General features: G+C 42.0%; 1 protein-coding gene across 1 annotated transcript; it reads left to right on the top strand.

The window, feature by feature from the left end:
* Positions 1-18,503: 18,503 nt before the first annotated feature.
* MAGEA10 (MAGE family member A10) lies at positions 18,504-21,755 on the top strand. Its single transcript, XM_019955425.2, has 3 exons — positions 18,504-18,683; positions 19,686-19,772; positions 20,059-21,755. Exon 3 carries the CDS (start codon positions 20,122-20,124, stop codon positions 21,253-21,255), a length of 1,134 nt encoding a protein of 377 aa, XP_019810984.2. The 5' UTR covers positions 18,504-18,683; positions 19,686-19,772; positions 20,059-20,121; the 3' UTR covers positions 21,256-21,755.
* The last annotated feature ends 595 nt before the right edge of the window (positions 21,756-22,350 follow it).

Here is a 22,350-nt window from a genome sequence, read left to right as displayed (position 1 = left end):
GCCCAACTCTCACATCCATACATGACTACTGGAAAACCATAGCTTTGACTATATGGACCTTTGTTGGCAAAGTAATGCCACTGCTTTTAATATGCTGTCTCGGTTTGCCATAGTTTTTCTTCCAAGAAGCAAGGGTCTTTTGCTGCTGCTGCTAAGTCGCTTCAGTCATGTCGGACTCTGTGCGACCCCATAGATGGCAGCCCACCAGGCCCCGCCGTCCCTGGGATTCTCCAGGGAAGAACACTGGAGTGGGTTTCCATTTCCTCCTCCAATGCATGAAAGTGAAAAGTGAAAGTGAAGTTGCTCAGTCGTGTCTGACTCTTAGCTACCCCATGGACTGCAGCCTACCAGGCTCCCCCATCCATGGGATCTTCCAGGCAAGAGTACTGGAGTGGGGTGCCATTGCCTTCTCAAGAGCTCCCTTAATGCTTTTTCCCAGAATCCTGAGTCAATGCACAGGGAATAGGAAATTTTACTTCAGATCTGTTAATACACACATCTATTAATTTTGATCAGTCAGTGTATATTGTAATCACTTGGATAGCTTTAAATACTGACAATAAACAGAGATTATCTTTGGAAGAGTATTAACTGGGAGGGGCAAGGAGTTTTACTGGAGTGCTAGAAATGGCTTCTATCAGGGGTCAGATATGCTCATTCATTTACATATTATCTTTCATTGCTTTTGTACTACAAGAGTTCAGTAGTTGCAACAGACAGTGACTGGACCATAAAGTCAAAAACATGTGGCCCTTTACAGAAAAAGTTTTCCAACCTTTGGTCTATGTCTTTATCTGACTCACAATGTGTTGTATATATATGTATATGACTCAGGTAAAGGTCTATTGAGCAGTACACTTACAATTTTTGTACTATACTGTGTGTAAATCAAATCCCTAAAAAAGAAATAAAAAGAGAAAAATTCAAGTGCTAGGGCACTGATGCCAAAATCTTGGTTCTCTGTGCACTAATGCCAAACAGCAATATGGAGACAGAGTTATGGAGAAGAAGGGAAGAGAGGGTTTGTAACCTTGCCAGGCAAAGGGGGAACACAGTAGGCTAGTGCCTCAAGAGCTGTATCCCACTTCCTGGTAAGTAGGGAAAGGTTATATAGTCAGGCAGGAGTAAGTGATAAGGATCAAGGCAGTAATAGTCATATTCTTTCTTCTGCAAATTTTCAAAAGGGCAGGGTTTTTGACAAGATTAGGGTCTGTGCAGGGTCTTAGGTGATCTGTTCTCCTAATATTGATGAGCCTCTCTGGTCTCTTTAATCTTGCCTCAGGTGGCTTTGTAGCTGCTCCTCGCTTGATTAGTAATTGTTCTGCCCTTTGGAACTCAGGAAGGTCATGGGGATTGGAATCCTGCCTATAAGAAGTGAGGGACAAAAAGGCCTCCATACTTACAAGGCCCTGCTTGGCATCAATACGGCTTCTAGATAGTCTTATTTAATTGGTCTATGGTATGGTATCAGGGTTTTTTAAAGCTCCCAAGGCAACTCTATTGAGTAAACAAGATTGAGAATATGGTTATATCCTTGTTTATATGAACAGATAAACAAAGATCACCAAATACATAACGATGAGCAACTTCACCTTTCAACCACATAAATGAAAGACACCAAGTGCACACACTAGAGGTCTCTTCAAGAAAATTAGAGATACCAAGGGAACATTTCATGCAAAGCTAGGCACAAAAAAGGACAGAAATGGTATGGACATAACAGAAGCAGAAGATATTAAGAAGAGGTGGCAAGATACACAGAACTGAACAAAAAAGAACTTCATGAACCAGATAACTACAATGGTGTGATCACTCACCTAGAGCCAGACATCCTGGAATGTGAAGTCAAGTGGGCCTTAGGAAGCATCACTATGAACAAAGCTAGTGGAGGTGATGGAATTCCAGTTGAGCTATTTCAAATCCTAAAAGATGATGCTGTGAAAGTGCTACACTCAATATGCCAGCAAATTTGGAAAACTCAGCAGTGGCCACAGGACTGGAAAAGGTCAGTTTTCATTCCAATCCCAAAGAAAGGCAACGTCAAAGAATGTTCAAACTACCACACAATTGCACTCATTTCACACGCTAGCAAAGTAATGCTCAAAATTCTCCAAATCAGGATTCAACAGTATGTGAACTGTGAACTTCCAGATGTTCAAGCTGGATATAGGAAAGGCAGCAGAACCAGAGATCAAATTGCCAACATCCACTGGATCATCAGAAAAGCAAGAGAGTTCCAGAAAAACATCTACTTCTGCTTTATTGACTACGCTAAAGCCTTTGACTGTGTAGATCACCACAAACTGTGGAAAATTCTTAAAGAGACGGGAATACCAGACCACCTTTTCTGACTCCTGAGAAATCTGTATGCAGGTCAAGAAGCAAGAGTTTGAACTGGACATGGAACAACAGATTGGTTCCAAATCGGGAAAAGAGTACATCACAGATGTATATTGTCACCCTGCTTATTTAACTTATATGCAGAGTACATCATATGAAATGCTGTGCTGGATGAAGCACAAGCTGGAGTTAAGATTGATGGGAGAAATATTAATAACCTAGATACGCAGATGACATCACCCTTATGGCAGAAAGCGAAGAAGAACTAAAGAGCCTCTTGATGAAAGTGAAAGAGGAGAGTGAAAATTTGGCTTAAAACTCAACATTCGGAAAACTAAGATCACGGCATCTGGTCCTATCACTTTATGTCAAATAGATGGGGAAACAGTGGAAACAGTGGCTGACTTTATTTTCTTGGGCTGCAAAAATCACTGCAGATGGTGACTGCAGCCATGAACTTAAAAGATGCTTTCTCCTTGGAAGAAAAGCTATGACTAACCTAGACAGCATATTAAAAATCAGAGGCATTACTTTGCTGACAAAGGGCCATCTAGTCAAAACTATGTTTTTTCCAATAGTCATATATGGATGTGAGAGTTGGACCATAAAGAAAGCTGAGTGCCAAAGAATTGATGCTTTTGAACTGTGGTGTTGGAGAAGACTCTTGACAGTCCCTTGGACTGCAAGGAAATCCAACCAGTCCATCCTAAAGGAGATCAGTCCTGGGTGCTCATTGGAAGGACTAATGTTGAAGCTGAAACTCCAATACTTTGGCCACTTCATGTGAAGAACTGACAAACCATCTCATCCTCTGTTGTCTTCTTCTCCTCCTGCCTCCAATCTTTCCCAGAATCAGGGTCTTTTCCAATGAGTCAGCTGTTTTCATCAGGTGGCCAAACTATTGGAGCTTCAGCTTCAGCATCAGTCCTTCTAATGAATATTCAGGGTTCATTGCCTTTAGGATTGACTCGTTGGATCTCCTTGCAGTCCAAGGGACTCTCAAGAGTCTTCTCCAACACCACAGTTCAGAAGCAGCAATTCTTTGGTGCTCAGCTTTCTTTATGGTCCAACTCTCACATCCATACACGATTACTGGAAAAACCACAGCTTTGACTAGTAGCAAACTTTGGCAAAATAATATCTCTGCTTTTTAATATGCTGTCTAGGCTTGTAATAGCTTTTCTTCCAAGGAACAAGAGTCTTTTAATTTTGGCTGCAGTCATGAATGATTAAATAGCAGAAAGATAATACATGTGTCATAAAATTGTGAATTGGAAGATTAATTGATGACATCCTCCCCAGATTGGGTGCAAAAGAAAAGGATAGGAAGATTATTGGAGAGAAGTTAGGAGACTTAGAGGACAGATCTAAAAGAGTAAAGTTAAAGTCTCTCAGTCATGTCCGACTCTTTGCGACCCCATGGACTATAGTCCATGGGATTCTCCAGGCCAGAATGCTGGACTGGGTAGCCTTTCTCTTCTTCAGGGGTTCTTCCCAACCCAGGGATTGAACTCAGGTCTTATGAATTGCAGGCAGATTCTATACCAGCTGAGCCACAAATGTCTATATAATAGGAGTCCCAGAAGTAAGTAACACAGAGAATGAAATAATAGTGAAACAAATAATAGTGAACTAAAAAGTCTCTGTATTAGTGAAAAGTGAAGAACTTGAGTCTTAAGATTGAAAGTGTTCACCTAATTAGTGCTGATCTGAAAGAAATAGATCTGTTTGAGAAGGGAAATGGGAAAGGTATAGTTAACAAAATTGGAATGTTATATTGGTATTTCATGAGAGAAACAGAGGTGAGCTATAATGTGTCTTTATTCCAGTGACCAAGACAAGTCAGGAACACAATTGGAGTTCAACTTGAGTGTCCAAGCAAAACTTAATTATACAGGTATGATTACCAGGTGTCCCAGTTTTAGGCTCCTATATGTAAATTATATTGCAGTAAGAAGAGCCATGTATAAGTAAAATAACCAGTAATTGGGGAAGGAATCATGATCTATCTAGCTTCCACTTAAAGGAAGGCCAGGGGAAGAGGTTTGGAGGGAACTGTGCAGTGGAGAGAGGATAAGACCACATGAATATATTCTTGGACTAATAAAAGGATTTACTGGGCCTGTCTGGGCCTCTAGAGAAAATAGCTCATGTTTCTGCACAATTAGGGCTTGCTGAGCAAATCTTACTGAAACTTGGGACCTGGGATAAAAGGGCAAGCCTGGGAAGGTAATTTACAACTATATAGTAAGAGGACTCCAGACAGATTTATGACTACAAGTATGTGCTGCATTTCATTCCTCGATTGTAAAGCTGGAGACAATGGTCTTTATCTTTCCCCTAGAAAGATTTATTTACATTCCAAAAGGTTAGAGTAAGACCACCAGATCCTTCCGAAGGAGCAAAGATTTTCCTCCTTCCTTTCAACAGGAACAGCCACTCCCCTTCTAAATAAATGCCCTGAATCACTTCTTCCGCATTTCTTTTCGGCAATATAAATTTTGTTTGTGTAGGGTGACTCACATCTTGTTGTCCAAAATATGAGAAATTCGGGCATGGGGAACTACAGAATTGTTATTTTCTTGAAAGGAAATAATGATTAATCTATGCTGCTCCAGAAATCTCATATGTGCTTTCAGGATAATATTAATAAATAAGAATATTAAAAACAGCCTGCAAACTCTGGACTTTTTTTTAACCTCTCATTAATGTGGTTAGAGTAGGTATAAGTAGATCAAATGTTTGTGCATCCATATTATGTCATGTTTTCTATCAGCTGATTTACTACACAGAAAGAAATCCCAGAGATAGAAGATGGGAGATATCATGCTCCTCATACTGTCTACGGATTGCCTTGGATAAAAAACAAACAAACAAAAAGCAAAAACAAAACAAAACAAAACTGTGGCACCTTGCTGCCTTGATTGCTTAACATGTTCCTAACTGCCATTAAGGAGAATCATGCTTACCCAAAGAGTCAGAATGGATAAAATAGCCAAACTGAAGAGCAAAGGACAGCCCAAAAGGTGAGGAGTATTAAAGAAAAGACAAAAAAAAAAAAAAAAAAAAAACAAACAACAAATTGCATTAGTCAGACTAGGCTCTGTTTTGCTGTGGGAGTAAAGTATCTCAAATCACAGAGCTCAACTCAACAAAGGTTTATTTCCTTTTCAACTTTGTGTCCACTGTAGGTCAACAAACGGATCCTGTTTATTATCATCAGGAACCCAGGCTGACTTCATCACAATACCTACTTCCATGAGCACAAAACAGGGTAAAAGAATGTGGGAAATTGCACATTGACAATTTAAACTTGTCTTTGGGCAAAACATAACTTTGCTTCACATTTCTCAGGTAAAGCAAATCACGATGGCCTTATCTAACTTTAAGGGCTGGGAAAGAGTGATCCTACTATGTGCTCAAGAAGAGAATGGAAACATTTGGTAGATGGCACTAATCACCATCCCAGCCTTCCTTTTTTGTCACTGAATATTTTGTCTACTTTTTTTTTCTTCATACAGAACACATTTACCCCCTCCTCCTGGGAGGAATCAAGAAGATTCATTCAATCACTTTTTCACTCCCCAAATCTAGGACCTCTAAATGGTGTTTGGAAGTTTCTTTATATATTCTGGAAGTGTCACCTCTTAGTCCAGAAGACTAGGAACTAAAAAAAAAAAGAAAAAAGTAATTTGTCCCCTCATATCCAGTATTGGCTTCCCAGGTCGCTCAGTGGTAAAGAACCTGCCTGCCAATGCAGGAGACACGAGTTCGATCCCTGGGTCAGGAAGATCCCCTGGAGGAAGTCATGTCAACCCATCCCAGTATTCTTGCCTAGAGAATGCCATGGACATGGCGGGCCACAGTCCACAGGGTCACAAAGAGTTGGACACAACTGAGCGACTGAGAGATGCACTCACACATGCATACAATATTCCCGGAAAGACAGTCACAAAAACAATCCCTTCTAGAAAGATCAGGAATCACAATACTGCCACTGGTTAATAGCAATGCTTAAATTCTACTAGACATAGGCAGAAAGAGTGCTCCACCCAGGGAGTGAGAATGTTCCTTGGTAAGTCTTGATTCTGCTCCCTGGAAAGGGGTATGCTGGGTCAGTTTTTCACTATGGACGTTGATTTTGCCCTCAGAGGGTGTCTTTCTTTTGTCATCCTCCTTAACCACATCTGGATTGAGTATCAGAAAATATTTACTCCTTGGGGGCTGAAAAACTCATAGCCTGCTTCCTCTTTATAGTAGATATTGGAGCCCAAGGGTCATTTTAAGTTTCAAACAGTCACAGTAATTTTGTTCAGGCTTCTTAGCTATTTAGTTTGACTCAGCTCCAAATGTCAATAACCATACCCACAATTCATTACTAAACACATTTTGCATATATACTATATTTGCTTTCTCAGGCTCATGTTTCTTGCAACTTAACTGTGAGTATCTTGAGCTTATCAGACTTTTATGGGAGAACTGGACCGTAAGTTTATTTTCCCTCAACTATTCTTTTCAAAAGAAAATATTTACTATGGCAACAGTTCTAATTTGTCTGTCCTTTGAAACACTGCAGTCCATTCAGAGATTTTTACAGTGGTTAAATGACCATCCCCTTGATTTTCTCCCATTATAAGGGCTGCAAGGAGATCCAACCAGTCCATCCTAAAGGAAATCAGTCCTGAATATTCATTGGAAGGACTGATGCTGAAGCTGAAACTCCAATACTTGGGCCACCTGATGCGAAGAACTGACTCATTTGAAAAGACCCTGATGCTGGGAAAGATTGAAGGCAGGAGGAGAAGGGGACGACAGAGGGTGAGATGGTTGGATGGTATCACAGACTCAATGAAGATTGAGTTTGGACAAACTCCAGAAGTTGGTGACAGGGAGGCCTGGCATGCTGCAGTCCATGGGGTTGCAAAGAGCCAGACACGACTGACTGACTGAACTGAACTGAATTGAAGGCTGTTTTAAGAAGCCATTGTCAACAAAAAACCTCCTTGCCTTTATCTTTTACTCATTGAGGCTAAGAAGCAATTGTTTCTCCAATTTTACAAGTCCTCACATTTCTGGACTCTATATTTCCTTTTATCACTGCCTGCAAACCAGCCAATTCTTTTCTGACTTCAGAACTTTTTTTTTTCTTTTTTTTTAAATTTTATTTTATTTTTAAACTTTACATAATTGTATTAGTTTTGCCAAATATCAAAATGAATCCGCCACAGGTATACATGTGTTCCCCATCCTGAACCCTCCTCCCTCCTCCCTCCCCATACCATCCCCCTGGGTCGTCCCAGTGCACTAGCCCCAAGCATCCAGTATCGTGCATCGAACCTGGACTGGCAACTCGTTTCTTATAACTTTCCAAATGTGGACAAGAGTGACTAACACATAGTGTCAATATTCTCTATTCCAATCTCTTCTCCTAGAGCTAAACATTCATTAGTTAAAGTATCTGCCTTACAAATTAATGCAGGCAAAAGTTTCAGTAAATATTTCACTACTACAAAACATGGATCACCATTCTTCCAACCCTTGATAACAGTTTATTTGGTATCTATCATCTGGTAACTCAACCAATGCTATTAATATTATATTATTATTATTAATTTTATGGGGTTTTTTGTTATGGCAATAACCTCCTGTTTCAGTCTGGATAGGCTAGTTTATGCTCTAATAATAAACAATTTAAAATATCAGTGGCTTGAAACAACAACACATTTTTTTTTCATATTGCCTATTCAATGTTGGGCAGCAGGAGGGCTTTGCTCATTGTAGTTACTCACTCAGAGACTAGACTTACAGAAGCTTTAGATCAATGTGGGTTTCCACATTCACTATTACAGAGGAAAGAAAATGTTACAAATTATGTACTGTTATTAAAGCTTTCATGGAAGTGATATGTCATGTCTTCTCGAATCTTACTAGCTAATACATGTCACAAAGCCACAAGTAACTTTAAGGGGTGTGGGAAGTACAACGTGCCAGGAAGAACTGGAAATATTTGGAAAACAGCACTAATGAATTATCACAAGAAATCTAGATACATTCCAGATCGTTTTTCAAATTCTGTAGATAAAGAGAAGCACTGTAGTTTTCTACAGAGAAAGAAGAAGTTACCTACAAAAAATGTGAACCTGACTTATATCAGACCTCCCATTAGCAATGCAGGATGTTTAAATTATCAACAAACTATGATAGCAAAATAAAGACCTTCTCAGCCATGCAAAGACTCAGGAAACTAACAAAACATGCCATACCACTGAAATAATTATTCTGAGCCATACTCTGGCAAAAGGAAAACAGAATCCAAGCAAAAAGAAAGCAACTATAGGAAACAGTGGTGAATAAAAAGTAAAACTTTAAGTTTACAGTAAATAGCTCTTGATAATAAGGCTACAAAATTAACACAATTTGAAATGTAATGGCCTATAAAACAGCACTGACATACTATTGAAAACAATGATTTGAAATAAAAATTCAGTTGAATAGTGTGGTAGGGGCAGAAAATAAGCAAAAGCTTACTAAAAGTCTTGTTTGGGAGAGAAGCTATATTTTGATTAATAGTCTTTGTTGACAGGAGGTTGAAAGTTTAAAATGTATTTGCTAGAAGTTTGAAAGTAACAACATGCAGAATTAAAACAAAATCAGAGCTTACAAAACAGTTAATTATGGTAGAGCAGAGAAATACAATGCTATCCATCTAATAAAAATGAGAGAATAAGAAAATGGAGAAAGAAATCACAAGGAAATCAAGATAAACATAAAAATTAAAGCCTTGTGACCAAAACTACATCATGGAAGTTCTGCTTCTTCTACTGGCAATGAGAAGAGCTCCGTGGATGCACTCCCAGTGAAATCTGTCTTCATTATTTTTTAAACAATCATATAGAAATCATATAAAATATCAAGCTCATTTTAGAAAAGGCAGAGGAACCAGAGATCAAATTGCCAACATCTGTTGGATCATCGAAAAAGCAAGAGTTCCAGAAAAACATCAATTTCTGCTTTATTGACTGTGCCAAAGCCTTTGGCTGTGTGGACCACAAGAAACTGTGGAAAATTCTGAAAGAGATGGGAATACCAGACCACCTGATCTGCCTCTTGAGAAACCTATATGCAGGTCAGGAAGCAACAGTTAGAACTGGACATGGAACAACAGACTGGTTCCAAACAGGAAAAGGAGTACGTCAAGGCTGTATACTGTCTCCCGGCTTATTTAACTTATATGCAGAGTACATCATGAGAAACACTGGGCTGGAAGAAGCACATGCTGGAATCAAGATTGCCAGGAGAAATATCAATAACCTCAGATATGCAGATGACACCACCCTTATGGCAGAAAGTGAAGAGGAACTAAAAAGCCTCTTGATGAAAGTGAAATAAGAGCGTGAAAAAGTTGGCTTAAAGCTCAACATTCAGAAAACTAAGATCATGGCATCTGGCCCCATCACTTCATGGGAAATAGATGGGGAAACAGTGGAAAGAGTGTCAGACTTTATTTTTCTGGGCTCCAACATCACTGCAGATGGTGATTGCAGCCATGAAATTAAAACGCTTACTCCTTGGAAGGAAACTTATGACCAACCTAGATAGCATATTAAAAAGCAGAGATATTCCTTTGCCAACAAAGGTCCACCTATTCAAGGCTACATTTTTTCCAGTGGTCATTTATGGATGTGAGAGTTGGACTGTGAAGAAAGCTGAACGCCGAATAATTGATGCTTTTGAATTGTGGTGCCGGAAAAGACTCTTGAGAGTCCCTTGGACTGCAAGGAGATCCAACCAGTCCATCCTAAAGGAGACCAGTCCTGGGTGTTCATTGGAAGGACTGATGTTGAAGCTGAAACTCCAATACACTGGCTACCTCATGCGAAGAGTTGACTCATTGGAAAAGACTCTGATGCTGGGAGGGATTGGGGGCAGGAGAAAAAGGGGACGACAGAGGATGAGATGGATGGATGGCATCACCAACTCGATGCACATGAGTTTGGGTGAACTCCAGGAGTTGGTGATGCACAGGGAGGCCTGGCTTGCTGCAATCCATGGGGTCAGAAAGAGACGGACACAACTGAGTGACTGAACTGAACTGAACTGATAAAATATCTGGAAATTGTCCTAAGGGAATATGCAAATTAAGAAGCACTTATTCAAAAAAGTTTACTGACAGTTGGTAAGAACAGTGAGAGTCTATGGTATTTGAACCATGACCCACTTACTTCCTCCTCCATCCCAGCACAGTGTTAAAGAAACTCCACCCCAGGTGGATACAGCCAAGAACATAGAGTTCCTTCTGTCTCCAGCTCCCAGCCAAGGGCTTTGGGTATCTTCCTGGGAAGTATGGGAATCAGCATTTCTCATCCTATCCCAAGCTACTTGTTCCAAAGACTAAGTTTCAGGAGAGTAATGCTGAGAAGTGGAGAATCCCTTCTTTCACTTAACCCCTCACTTATGGGACAGAGTTCCTTCCTTAGGAACAGTGCACTGAGAATATGGAACCCTAATTTTCCTCACCCTGGCAGAGTTAACATGCCAGGAGTAGCAAGCCATAAAAGACTTGAGGCAACTGACCACTTCCCCTCCATGCCAAGCATCCCACTACTAAAGCAGGGGTATTATTTAGAAAAAAATTCCACTCACCCTGCTTCTAGCTCCAGAGCCATGGCTCAGAGATTTTGACCAGGAAGATACAATCCATAAAAACAAAGATCTCTGAAAACTACCTAAAGGAACTGACTTCATTTTGATATGGACCAGGGTTCTTGGCCTTCCCCAATCAATATAAATTGACTAGAGGACAGACAAGAAATTCAAGCAAGGCTTTATTGGGGCTCCGGCTGAAGCATGGGGAGCAAAAACAAGTAACAGATGCCCTTGCTTGCTCACTGAAGCAGAGCAAGCTTGTTCCTTATATGTGGTGAGGGTAGGGGTGTGTCCAGGGGTCAAACTGGAGGGCTGACACTTGGTAACAGTGAGAGTCTATGGTATTTGAACCATGACCCACTTCCTTCCTCTTCCATCCCAGCACAGTGTTAAAGAAACTCCACTCCAGGTGGATACAGGGGTGGTTTAGGTGGTTTGCCCTCCCCTTTCTGGTATTGAGTGCAGGGGGCATGTGTAGTACCCTGTTTTTGCTGCTGACACTCTGTTTTTGCTTCAGGCTATTCAGAAATGGTAGTTGGGTTTTTTTGTCTTTTTGTATGGTGTGGTCCAGAATTTTCCCCAACTGTGCATGGACACAGTTGTTTTAATTCCCATAAATTTCTTTGCATTTTGTAGCTTGAGGAGTGGTATATCCAGGTGTAAGCTTTGCAGAAAGCTTTGCAGCAACACAGGAAAGGGTCCCAGGTCTCAGGCCTGTCTCAATAATATTATAGAAGCCTTTTTCCTGTCCCTTCCCTCTACATCAACATGTCTCCTTTATAACAACAGTAGGTTATAGCTGAAAGAACTGCAAGGCAAGAATCTATTTAAGATGCAGTTCCTAGGGAAACCCAAGAACAACAGAAGAGGGAAAGAAAGGGTGTAGGTGAATTTTAAACCCCTGACACCAAAAGGTCCAATACTAGCCAGACTGACATAAAACCTCACAATATAAAGGCCAATTTACTTCAGTTCTATTGTCTAATATAACATGTCTGGCTTTTCAACAACAACAAAAAATTACATGGCATGCTAAAGGGCAAGAAAAAATACAGTCTGAAGAGACAAAGCAAGCCTCAGAAACAGACTCAGATATGACAAAGATGTTGAAAGTATCAGACAAGGAATTTAAAATAATTATGACTTATATGTCAAGGGCTATAATTGAAATAGGAGACAATATTCAAGACAGATGGGTAAGTGGATGTAAGCTGTGACGTGGGAACTCTAAGAAAGAGTCAAAAGGAAATGCTGGAAAAAACATAAACTGACGTAAACTAAGAAAGCTTTTGGTGAACTCATCAGCAAACTAGACATAGCTGAGGAAAGAATAAGCAAGTTTAAAAATGTCAACAGAAATTCCCTAAATTGAAATTTTATTGAAATTCTAAATGAAAAAACTAAAATGGAAAAAAAAGAATGCAAACCCAAAATGAAACAGAATATCTAAGAACTGTGGGACAATTTCAGAAGGTGTAATATTTAAGTAACTAGAATATCAGAAGAAGGAGAAGAAACAGAATTTAATTTGTAAATTAAACAATATACATCTATATATCTCTGGGTCAGGGAATAAGCGCCAATATAAATGTTTTAATTTTTTAAATAAGATACAAATGGTAATAATAAAAAATTGTGGAATATAGAAAAAACAGTGCTTAGGGATAAATTTACACCACTAACTGTATTAGAAAAATAAGTTCTAAAATCAAAACCTAAGATTACAACTTAAGTCTAGAGAAAGAAGAACAAATTAAGTTGAAGGCAAGCAGAAGAAAAGAAATAAGAATTTCTGCAAAAATCAATGAAATTAAAAACAGGAAAACAATATAGAAAATCAGTGAAACCAAAAGTAGTCATTTGAAAAGATCAACAAATTGATAATCTTCTAGCAAGGCTACAAAACAAAAATTAGATGACACAGATGACCAATATAAGGAAATGAAGGTGTATTATGACAGCTCTATGTCCACAAATTTAATACATTAGCTAAAATTATCTTCAGCGACATAATCTATAAAAATTCACACAAGGATAAAAAGGTAATCTGAATAAATCTATATCTACTAAGTAAACTAAATCAGTAATTAATATTCCTAAAAAGAGAAATCATTAGGCCCATATGGTTTCACTGGCGAATTCTACCAAGCATCTAAAAAGAATTAACAACAATCCTCCAAAGGGTCTTCCAAAAAATAAAGCAGAAGGAATACTCCTAACTTATTCTGTGAGACCATTACCCTAACACCAAAACCAGTAAAAGATAATTACAAGAAAGGAAAACTACAGACCCATAACTCTCATGAACATAGATCTAATGATCTTCAATAAAATATAAGCAAATCAAATTCAACATGTATAAAAATAACTATACACCATGACCAAGTGAGATTTATTCCAGGTACACAAGTCTGGCTTAACATTAAAAGACCAATTAATGAAATTTATGACATCAATAAGCAAAAGAAAAAATATCATATTATCATATCAATTGATACAAAGAAAGTATTTGATAAAATCCAACACAGATGCATGATAAAAAAAAAAAAAGGTCTCAGTAAACTAGGAATATAAGGAAGTTTCCTCAATGCTTGCCACCTATGATCAGGAAAAAGGCAAGGATATCTCCTCTGAGGCCTCCTATTCAACACTGTACTGGAAGTTCTAGCTAGTAAAATAAGAAAAGAAAAGAATAAGACGTGTAACTGGGGAAGGAAAAATTTTGTCTCCCTTTGTTCACTGAAGAAATGTTTGTCTACATACAACAAAAAGAATGAGGGCTCTTTGGAGAAATGACTGATTCTAGAAATAAGGCAGTAAATATACAAAATGAGCCTGGGGTATCTTGTAGTGTCAGTAAGTTCTGAAGAACATGTTAAGGGACACCACAAATGTTGCATTCAACAAAAGCCATACTTTTGGAAACTAAACAAAACACAAATTTTGTTTTTTTTTTCCCCCCAAAATATTTAATTGCAAGGAAAAAGAGGTAGGAGGGGAAGAAATTACAGATTTAAAAAAGACTTGAGACATAAAGAACAATTGTAGTGATTAGATCCTATTTGGACACTGATTCAAAGAAACTAATTTTTTTAAAGTATGTCTGCCATGCAAACATGAAAACTACCTGGCATTTGAAGATTACTTATTTAAATTTTTTGAAAAGAATTAGATTTACACATAAAAGAATCTATATTTTAGGAAGACATGAAATATTTGACATGTACATGAAATTGGGCAAACTTTAGGAGATGGTGAGGGACAGGGAAGCCTGGCATGCTGCAGTCCATGGGGTTGCAAACAGTTGGACACGACTGGGTTACTGAACAACATGAAATATTTAGAAATAAAATAGTATGATGTTTTGAATATGCTTCAAATTATTCCAGTAGCAAGAAATGGGAGAAGGTGAAGGTATAACTGGAACCAGATTGTGTTGAAGTGTGTTGATGCTGAGTGTCAGGTATACTGGGTTCATTACATTATATAACAAAGAGAAATGGATTCTTTTTCTTGTGTGTATGTTTGATAATTTCTTTAATAAAAAATTATTATAAATATCATGCCATTAAACTTGAAATCCTAAGTGAAATTGACCACCTAAAAGTTTAATCAAACAATACAAACTGAAACTGTATTCAAAACTCAAGCCACTATCACATGTTCCAAAACAAGGCAGTTTTGGAAGCCAGTTTTACCAAATAGTCAGGGAGAAACAAATTATCACCTTATGTAAACTCCTCCAAAGCATACAAAAACAGTCAATTACTCAACTCATTTTGCCAGGTTATTGCTCCTCAATTCAAAAACCAGATGAGAACATCCCATGAAAAGAACACTTTAAGCCATGCTCACTCACAGAGCAGCAAATAGTCTAAATAGTTTAATAGCATATTCAACATAGCAGTGAATTAAATGAACAAATGGGCTGTGTCAGAGGAATAAAAATATGATTTAACATTAGAAAATACTTTCAATTATAATTCCCTGTACAAATTAGAGGAGAAAAAAAACACTTGATCACATCAATGGGTATATTAAAAAGCCTTTGAAAGAAATTCAACACAAGTTTATGATTAAAAAAGAGTAAGTTAACATTAGAATAGAACTTCAATTTCCTAAAGTCTATTGCAAACACACTTATATGTAAAATATTAGAATTTCCATTAAAGCCAGGGCCAGACAACACAAAAATGAATGCTCTCTCCTCTACTGTTCAAAATTGCGCTGGGACACATAGAGCAGTGAATATTGAAATAAATAAGAGGTATGAATATTGAAAAGAAAGATAATATTTGGTGACAATATTGTTATCTGTAAAACATGTGGAGTATTTGAATAATTGAGAGATTTCAGGAAAATATATATGGAAAATCATTATAGCAAAATAAAGAACCTTGCCATCTAAAAGCAATAACTAATTAGAACATGAAATAGGAAATACCTCATTCACAATGGCAAGAAAGTCAAGAAAATTACCTAAAAAGAATCTTAAAAGACATGTACAAGACATTAATGGAGGCAAATATAAAAGCTTTCTGATAGATTCAGCTAAAAGTCCCAAATAAATAAAGCAGTAAAACATATTCATTAATGAGGAACAGCATTATTACAAAGATATTAATTCTCCTTAAATTATTTATAGGTTTAGTGCCTTACCTGTAAATGCCAAGACGACCATCAGGTTCAGACCACTGACTTCCACTCCCCAAATCAACTCTCAATAACTATAGAAAGGAGGTGGGGGTGGGGGAATCAACAACAAAAGCTAAACAACAAAACACGAGAAATCCCTAGGGAAGACTGATGACTGTGGGGAGCTGGTTCTTGTGTTTTGCAGGGTGGGCGCAGTGGGGAAGTTGCAGAAGGGCTGTAGGCCACAGAGATGCAGATGGCAGGATGGGTAAGGAGAAGAAGATTTTAAATTTCTGACCTATTTCATTGCACAAACCAGAGGCAGGCCCTCTAACCACAGATACCATTAGCTCTGGGATAGTAACAGGACAGCTGGAAAGATGAGATGACTGAGGTTGTAGGACCCCAAAGCCTGTGCTAATGACCACCTGAAACCATTTTAGTCTGTTACAATCAAAAACAGAGACTAGCCTTGAAAAACTCCCTGAGCAGACAAAACCAATTTAGTCATACAAACAAAGCTTAATTTAGGTTTTATTGCAAGGCTAACTTGATCTGGGTCATTTCTTGCTTATGCCTCTGGAAATCATCAGCAAAACTTCAGTTGTTTCCCCAAATTGATATGAGGTAATCACTAACCAATTCCCTATCATTTAAGAAATTCAAATATTATAACCAACCACTGTGAGAATAGTCACTGCCTTCCCACAGTATAAGCAGCTTTATAACGATATACCCCTGAGCCTCATTCCATGTTTGGTTTGAATGCTCTGTGTTCAAACTGTCTTTTTGGCGTGGTCAAAATAAACTATTACTAATTATTACTTTAGCCATTCATTGTTTCTACTCCTGTTACTTCTGAACTTTTGACAAGAGACTGAGGACTGGCCTTTCCAAAATAATATTTTTAATTTAAGTTTATTTATTTTAATTAGAGGCTAATTACTTTACAATATTGTATTGGTTTTGCCATACATCAACATGAATCCGCCACGGGTATACACGTGTTCCCAAACAAAAGATAAAGAATGGACTGGAGGTATTATAGAATAGGAGCTATTAAAGCGATCCACACACAATAAGTGTAGGTATTCTTTCATGAAATTTTATATGTATTCTAAACATACACTTGGCAGAGATGTATATGTTTTTTGAATATACTAGGAATGAGGGTTAAGAAAATGAAAATCAGTTCTCTGAACTATGAAATGTTAGATAATTTCAAATGAGCAGGACCTCCCCAAATGCTGCTGCTCAGCCTCTTCTGTGCAGAAAATGAATCTTTTAGAACAAAATGTTTCTGAAGTCTGGCTGGCTGGTCAAGAGATTCCATTGAAAAGGTTGCTTTTTCTCTGACTCTCCCCCATGCTCATGGGCACTGCAGCTCCCTATCTAGAAACTAGTTCGTGTTGCAGAATCATTCTCTACAAGGGATGCAGCTGGACAAATGCTTGGAGCTGACAGTGAGGAGCCTCTCCCAGCCAGGATTTCATCAAGGACCCAGGACCTCAGAAGTGAGGACTGAGCCGGGGCATCCTCCCAGAAGGTCCAGATAATCCAGCTCTACTCCTGATAACAGCTGTGGGAGATCCCTGGCAGAGCTGTCAGACTGTGAGCCTCCCTCGATATGCCCTGGGGGTCATCAGAGAGGTGAGAGCCTTGGCTGGAAGGGGACAGGCTCACAAGAGGAAAGAGTCTCAGGCCCTGTCACAAGTCAAGGTGAGGATATTGAAGGAGCAATGAAGGAATCTCCCAGACTGGAAGAGAGGGGTCCCAGCTTTACCCTGTCCCTGCAGTCAGCCCCCATAGGTGCCAAGTCAGAGAGACATGGAAGCCTCTGACTTCCTTCTGGGGAAGTAGAAAATGAATGTCTCAGGGAAGTGAGGCTTGGATAGAGGGATATGTCTTCAGATCAGCAAAGAAAGGAGTTCCAGAACCTGCCAGGAGTCAAGACAAGGACCCTGAGGAAAGACTGGAGGCACCTTGAACCTCAGAACAGAGGTCAGCTCCACCCTGCCCCTGCTATCAGTGTATGGAGGCCCCAACAAGCTGTAGCCTGATACGGTGGCCTCTGTATTCTGCTGGGTGAAATGGTCTAAAAGAAGGAAAGACATCGAGCTGACAGGGCTGGACTCAGGTAAGCAGAGGAGAGGACCCAGGAACTGTCAGTATTTGAGGTGAGGACCCTCAGGGAGGACTGAGGGGACACTAGACTCCAGAACAGAGGGGATCCGCCAACAGATGTGGTGCGGTCAGCGCAGGCATCAGACTGGATTTAGTATTACATCACTTTGCCTTGGGATACTGAAATAGGGTTGGTTTGGTCTTGGGTGTGCATCCTTCAGTCAGCAGATGGAGGAATCCCAGGCCTTGACAGACATGAAGGTAAGTAAGGACCTGAAGGAAGACCCTGAGGGACCTTGGGGTGGGATGACCACATGCATCATCCATTTCTGACATCCAGGTCTCAGAAAGACCAGGGACCTGGTATACGGGGTGGGGGCTCAGCAGGGCGGAGAAGAGAATCCCATGTCCTGCTGAGAGTCAAGGTGAGGACCCTAAGCAAGGACTGAGGGGACTCTGGGCCCCAAACAGAGGAGACCCCCCAAATTCCTGGCCCTGGGAGGCCTATGTGGGGGGGATAGGCACCTTGGCAGCAAGTCCTGACTTTCACATCTGAGTCTCAGAGAGACCGGGGCCTCAGATGGGCAGAGGGGAGGATCTTAGGTTCTGCTGAGAGTCAAGCTGAAGCCCCCGAGGGAGGACTGAGGGGACCCTGGACCCCAGACAGAGGAGACCTGAGAGAAGCCCATTCCTGTTGTCGGCCCTGGGCAACCCAGGAGTAGAATGAGCCCACAGACACGGTCTAACTTCCTGACATCCGGGTCTCAGACTGAGGACCTGGAGGGGGCGGGCTTCCTGACAGCCAGTCTCAGACTGGGGACCTGGCACAGGGGGCGGAGTTCCTGACATCCGGGGCTTGGAGAGACTGGGGAACTGGTATAAAAGACGGGGCTTCAGTTGGGTTGAGGAGAGAATCCCGGGTGCTGCCTGGAGACAAGGTAAGGTCCTGAGGGAGGACTGAGGGGACCCCGAGGGAGGACTGATGGAAGCCCACAGATCCCCGACCCTGTTGTCGGCGCTGGGAGCCCCTGAGGTGAGAAGAGCGCATTAGGCCTTTCTGACTTCCTGACATGTGGGTCTCAGAGAGACTGGGGACTTGGTGTGAGGAACCGGGCCTCAGGTAGGGAGAGGACAGAACCCAGGTCCTACCAGAGGTCAAGGTGAGGACCCCAGATTCCCGCCCCTGCTGTCAGCCCTGGGAGGACCCTAGGGGGGGTAGACCACTGAGGGAGGACTAAGGGGAGCTGGACCCCTGAATAGAGGGGACCTTGTAGTCCTCAGGCAGGACGGCCACATGCAGCATTTCCTGACATGGGGTCTCAGAGACGGGAGACCTTGTGAAAGCTGCTGGGTCTCAAAATGGCAGACGGGACAATCCCCAGTCCTGCCTGGAGTCTAGGTTCCATGTGAGGAATGACTGAGGTGGTTATACCACAATAGGGAGGCAGGGATCCTGGCCCTTGTGGGGGCTCATGGAGGCCCTGGAACGGGGTGAGCCAGGGTGAGCATTTTCTTGACCTCTGGCTTAGGGTCTCAGAAGGTGAGGTGTTTGGGCAGAGGGCGGAGGCTTCAGATCCACAGAGGGTGGACTCCCCGGACCCCAAGAGAGGACTGAGCAGACTCCCTCCCCTGTGGTCAGTGCTGGGAGGGCAGGCGGGAGGTGAGGAGGAGTTGAACCGAGCATCTCCCCAGCCTAGGACCTATGGGAATCCCTGGGCAGGTGCGGCCACATGTGGGGGCTCTCAGCGCTTTCTGTTCAGACTCAGGTCTTGTTCTGAGTTTCCCTGCAGGCCCCCAAAGGGGAAGGTCCAGGCCATGCCAGAGGAAAAGTGGGCACTACAAGGGAACCCCGATGGGACCTCCCAGTGCACAACTGGGGAGACCTCACAGAGTCCACCCTTTGGACTACCCCCGAGATGTCCCCTCCATTTCTGTCACAGGAGCTCCAGGAACCAGGAGGTGGAGGTCTGAGGCTGGTGTCCTGAGGTCAGAGAGCAGAGGAGGTCCAGGCAGAACCAGGAGTCAAGGTGAGGAGGGTGCCCTGAGTGTGCACCAGAGGCCCCCTATCCCAGAACAGAGGGGAACCCACAAGGCTCAAATCCCCCCACCGTGTGAACCCCAGAACCTCAGGATGGGCTGACTGCATCCTGGGGAGCCCCTGCCCTTCCGGTAGCCAGCAGACAGGCCGCCCAGGAGGAGTGCCCCTGTTCCGTCCAAGAGCACCCCTCGAGAGGAGACCTGTAAGTGGCCTGTGTCATACCACCCAGAATTTGTTTCTCAGCTGAAGCTGCTCTCATCCTCTCTCTCCCCCAGGCCCGTGGTCCCCCATCTGTCACCTCTGCCCACACTCCTGTCTGTTGCCGGAAACCAGTCATCATGTCTCATGCTCCAAAGCGACGGCGCTGCGTGCTTGAGGAAGGCAGTGAGGCCCAAAGCGTTCTGGCAGTTGTGGAAGAGGATACGTCCTCATCCTCCACCTGCTCCTCCTCATTTCCCTTCTCCTCCTCTTCCTCTTCCTATTCTCTGATCTCGAGCTCCCCAGGGGAGGAGCTTAATGTTATTCCTGGGCCCCCAGGTCCTTCCCAGGATCCTTCCCAGGGTCCTTCCCAGGATCCTTCCCAGGGTCCTTCCCAGGATCCTTCCCAGGGTCCTTCACAGAGCCCTCCAAGTTCCTCTCTCTCTCCCACTGCTGTTGCCTCTCCAATGAGCGAATCCGGGGATAGCCCCAGCAGCCAAAAAGAGGAGAGTCCGAGCACCTCTCAGGCTCTGCCAAATGCTGAGTCCCTGCCCAGAAATGTGATTGATGACAGGGTGGCTGATATGGTAGAGTTTCTGCTCCTCAAGTATCGCACTAAGGAGCTGACCACAAAGGCGGAAATGCTGAATGTCGTTATCAAAGATTACCAGGATCACTTCCCTGAGATCTTCAGAGAAGCCTCGGAGTGCCTGCAGCTGGCGTTTGGCGTGGATGTGAAGGAAGTGGACCCCAGCGACGACTCCTATGCCCTGGTCACTACCCTGGGCCTCACCTGTGATGGGCTGATGAGTGATGGGGAGACCATGCCCAAGAATGGTATTCTGATAGTTATCCTGAGCATGATCTTTATGGAGGGTGGTTGTGTCTCTGAGGAGAAGGTGTGGGAAGTGCTGAATGTGATGGGGGTATATGATGGGACAGAGCACTTTATCTATGGGGAGCCCAGGGAGCTTATTACCAGAGTGTTGGTGCAGGAGCAGTACTTCGAGTACCGACAGGTGCCCAACAGTGATCCGGCCCGCTATGAGTTTCTGTGGGGTCCCCGGGCCCACTCGGAGATCTACAAGATGACTCTCCTGGAGTTTTTGGCTAAGATCAGTGGAAGTGACCCTAGAGCCTTCCCTCTGTGGTATGAGGAGGCTTTGAGACAGCAGGAAGAAAGAGCCCAATCTGGGCTTGCCACCATGGATGATACCAGTGCTGTGGCCAGTGAAAGTTCTAGTGCCCCATCTAGCAGCTTCTGCCCTGAGTGAAGTCCAAGGCAGATTCTTCACTGTGTTTTAAGAGGGCAGTCAATGATCTAACTAGTAGAGGGACAGACTAGGGGCAAGGGAATCGTAGTAAATAGCATCTTTGTGTTTCTCTTCCACTGGGGTGACTTAGAACTTGATCTTCTTTTATTTTTTGGCATTTTAAAATGTAGTTACTCAACTAGAAAGTCTGTTATTCTCAAAATCTAGGTTTATGCATGACATTGGCACATTTAGCATTTGTTTTTTTTTTTCAGTTTAGAAGAAAGAATTTTGCTATTTTAAGACAAATCTGGAAACCTTTCATTTTATTTGTACTCTGTAATAAGATAAGATGGCATTAGAATAAGAATGTCCTTGAAAATGTGAAAAAACTTAGTAAAATAGAGAAAAAAATTAAGTGGTTTACTTTTTAGTTCTCACTTTTAGTCTATTCTGTAACATTAAGATTTGTACTTGGATTTTCTTAGCTTATTCAAGGATGTAGAAGAAATAAAATAGTAATAAATGAAATCTCTGCTCACTGGTTCATTTATTCCAAAAACCTTCATGGATCCTCCGCTCTGTGGAAGGCCCGGTGTTATCAGTGGGAACAGTGGGAGAATCAGGGCACCCCCACACCTAGAGTGATGGTCTAGGAGCCGCAGTCACACAAGGAAGGTGAAGAGACATCCCCTAGTCCCACTGAACAAGGAAACATAGGGCAGGGCGGTGGGGTTCCAGGAGGAGCCCTCGCGTGTCGGTGCCTGAGCCAGGGCGGTTTGGGGCTTTGGGAAGCTGGGGTTTCTTCTATGGGAGGTGATGGAAATGAACCTGGGTGGTGGCAGCCCTCAGACCTATAGATGGTGTGTCTTGCTGCTGCTGCTGCTAAGTCGCTTCAGTCGTGTCCGACTGTGCGACCCCATAGACGGCAGTTTACCAGGCTCCCCCGTCCCTGGGATTCTCCGGGCAAGAACACTGGAGTGGGTTGCCATTTCCTTCCCCAATGCATGAAGGTGAAAGGTGAAAGTGAAGTCACTCAGTCGTGTCTTACTCTTAGCAACCCCATGGACTGTAGCCTACCAGGTGCCTCTGTCCATGGGATTTTCCAGGCAAGAG

This window comes from Bos indicus, chromosome X (assembly GCF_029378745.1).
Source record: "Bos indicus isolate NIAB-ARS_2022 breed Sahiwal x Tharparkar chromosome X, NIAB-ARS_B.indTharparkar_mat_pri_1.0, whole genome shotgun sequence".
NCBI classification, from domain to species: domain Eukaryota; kingdom Metazoa; phylum Chordata; class Mammalia; order Artiodactyla; family Bovidae; genus Bos; species Bos indicus.
This window is presented reverse-complemented; position numbering and strand designations above follow the sequence as displayed.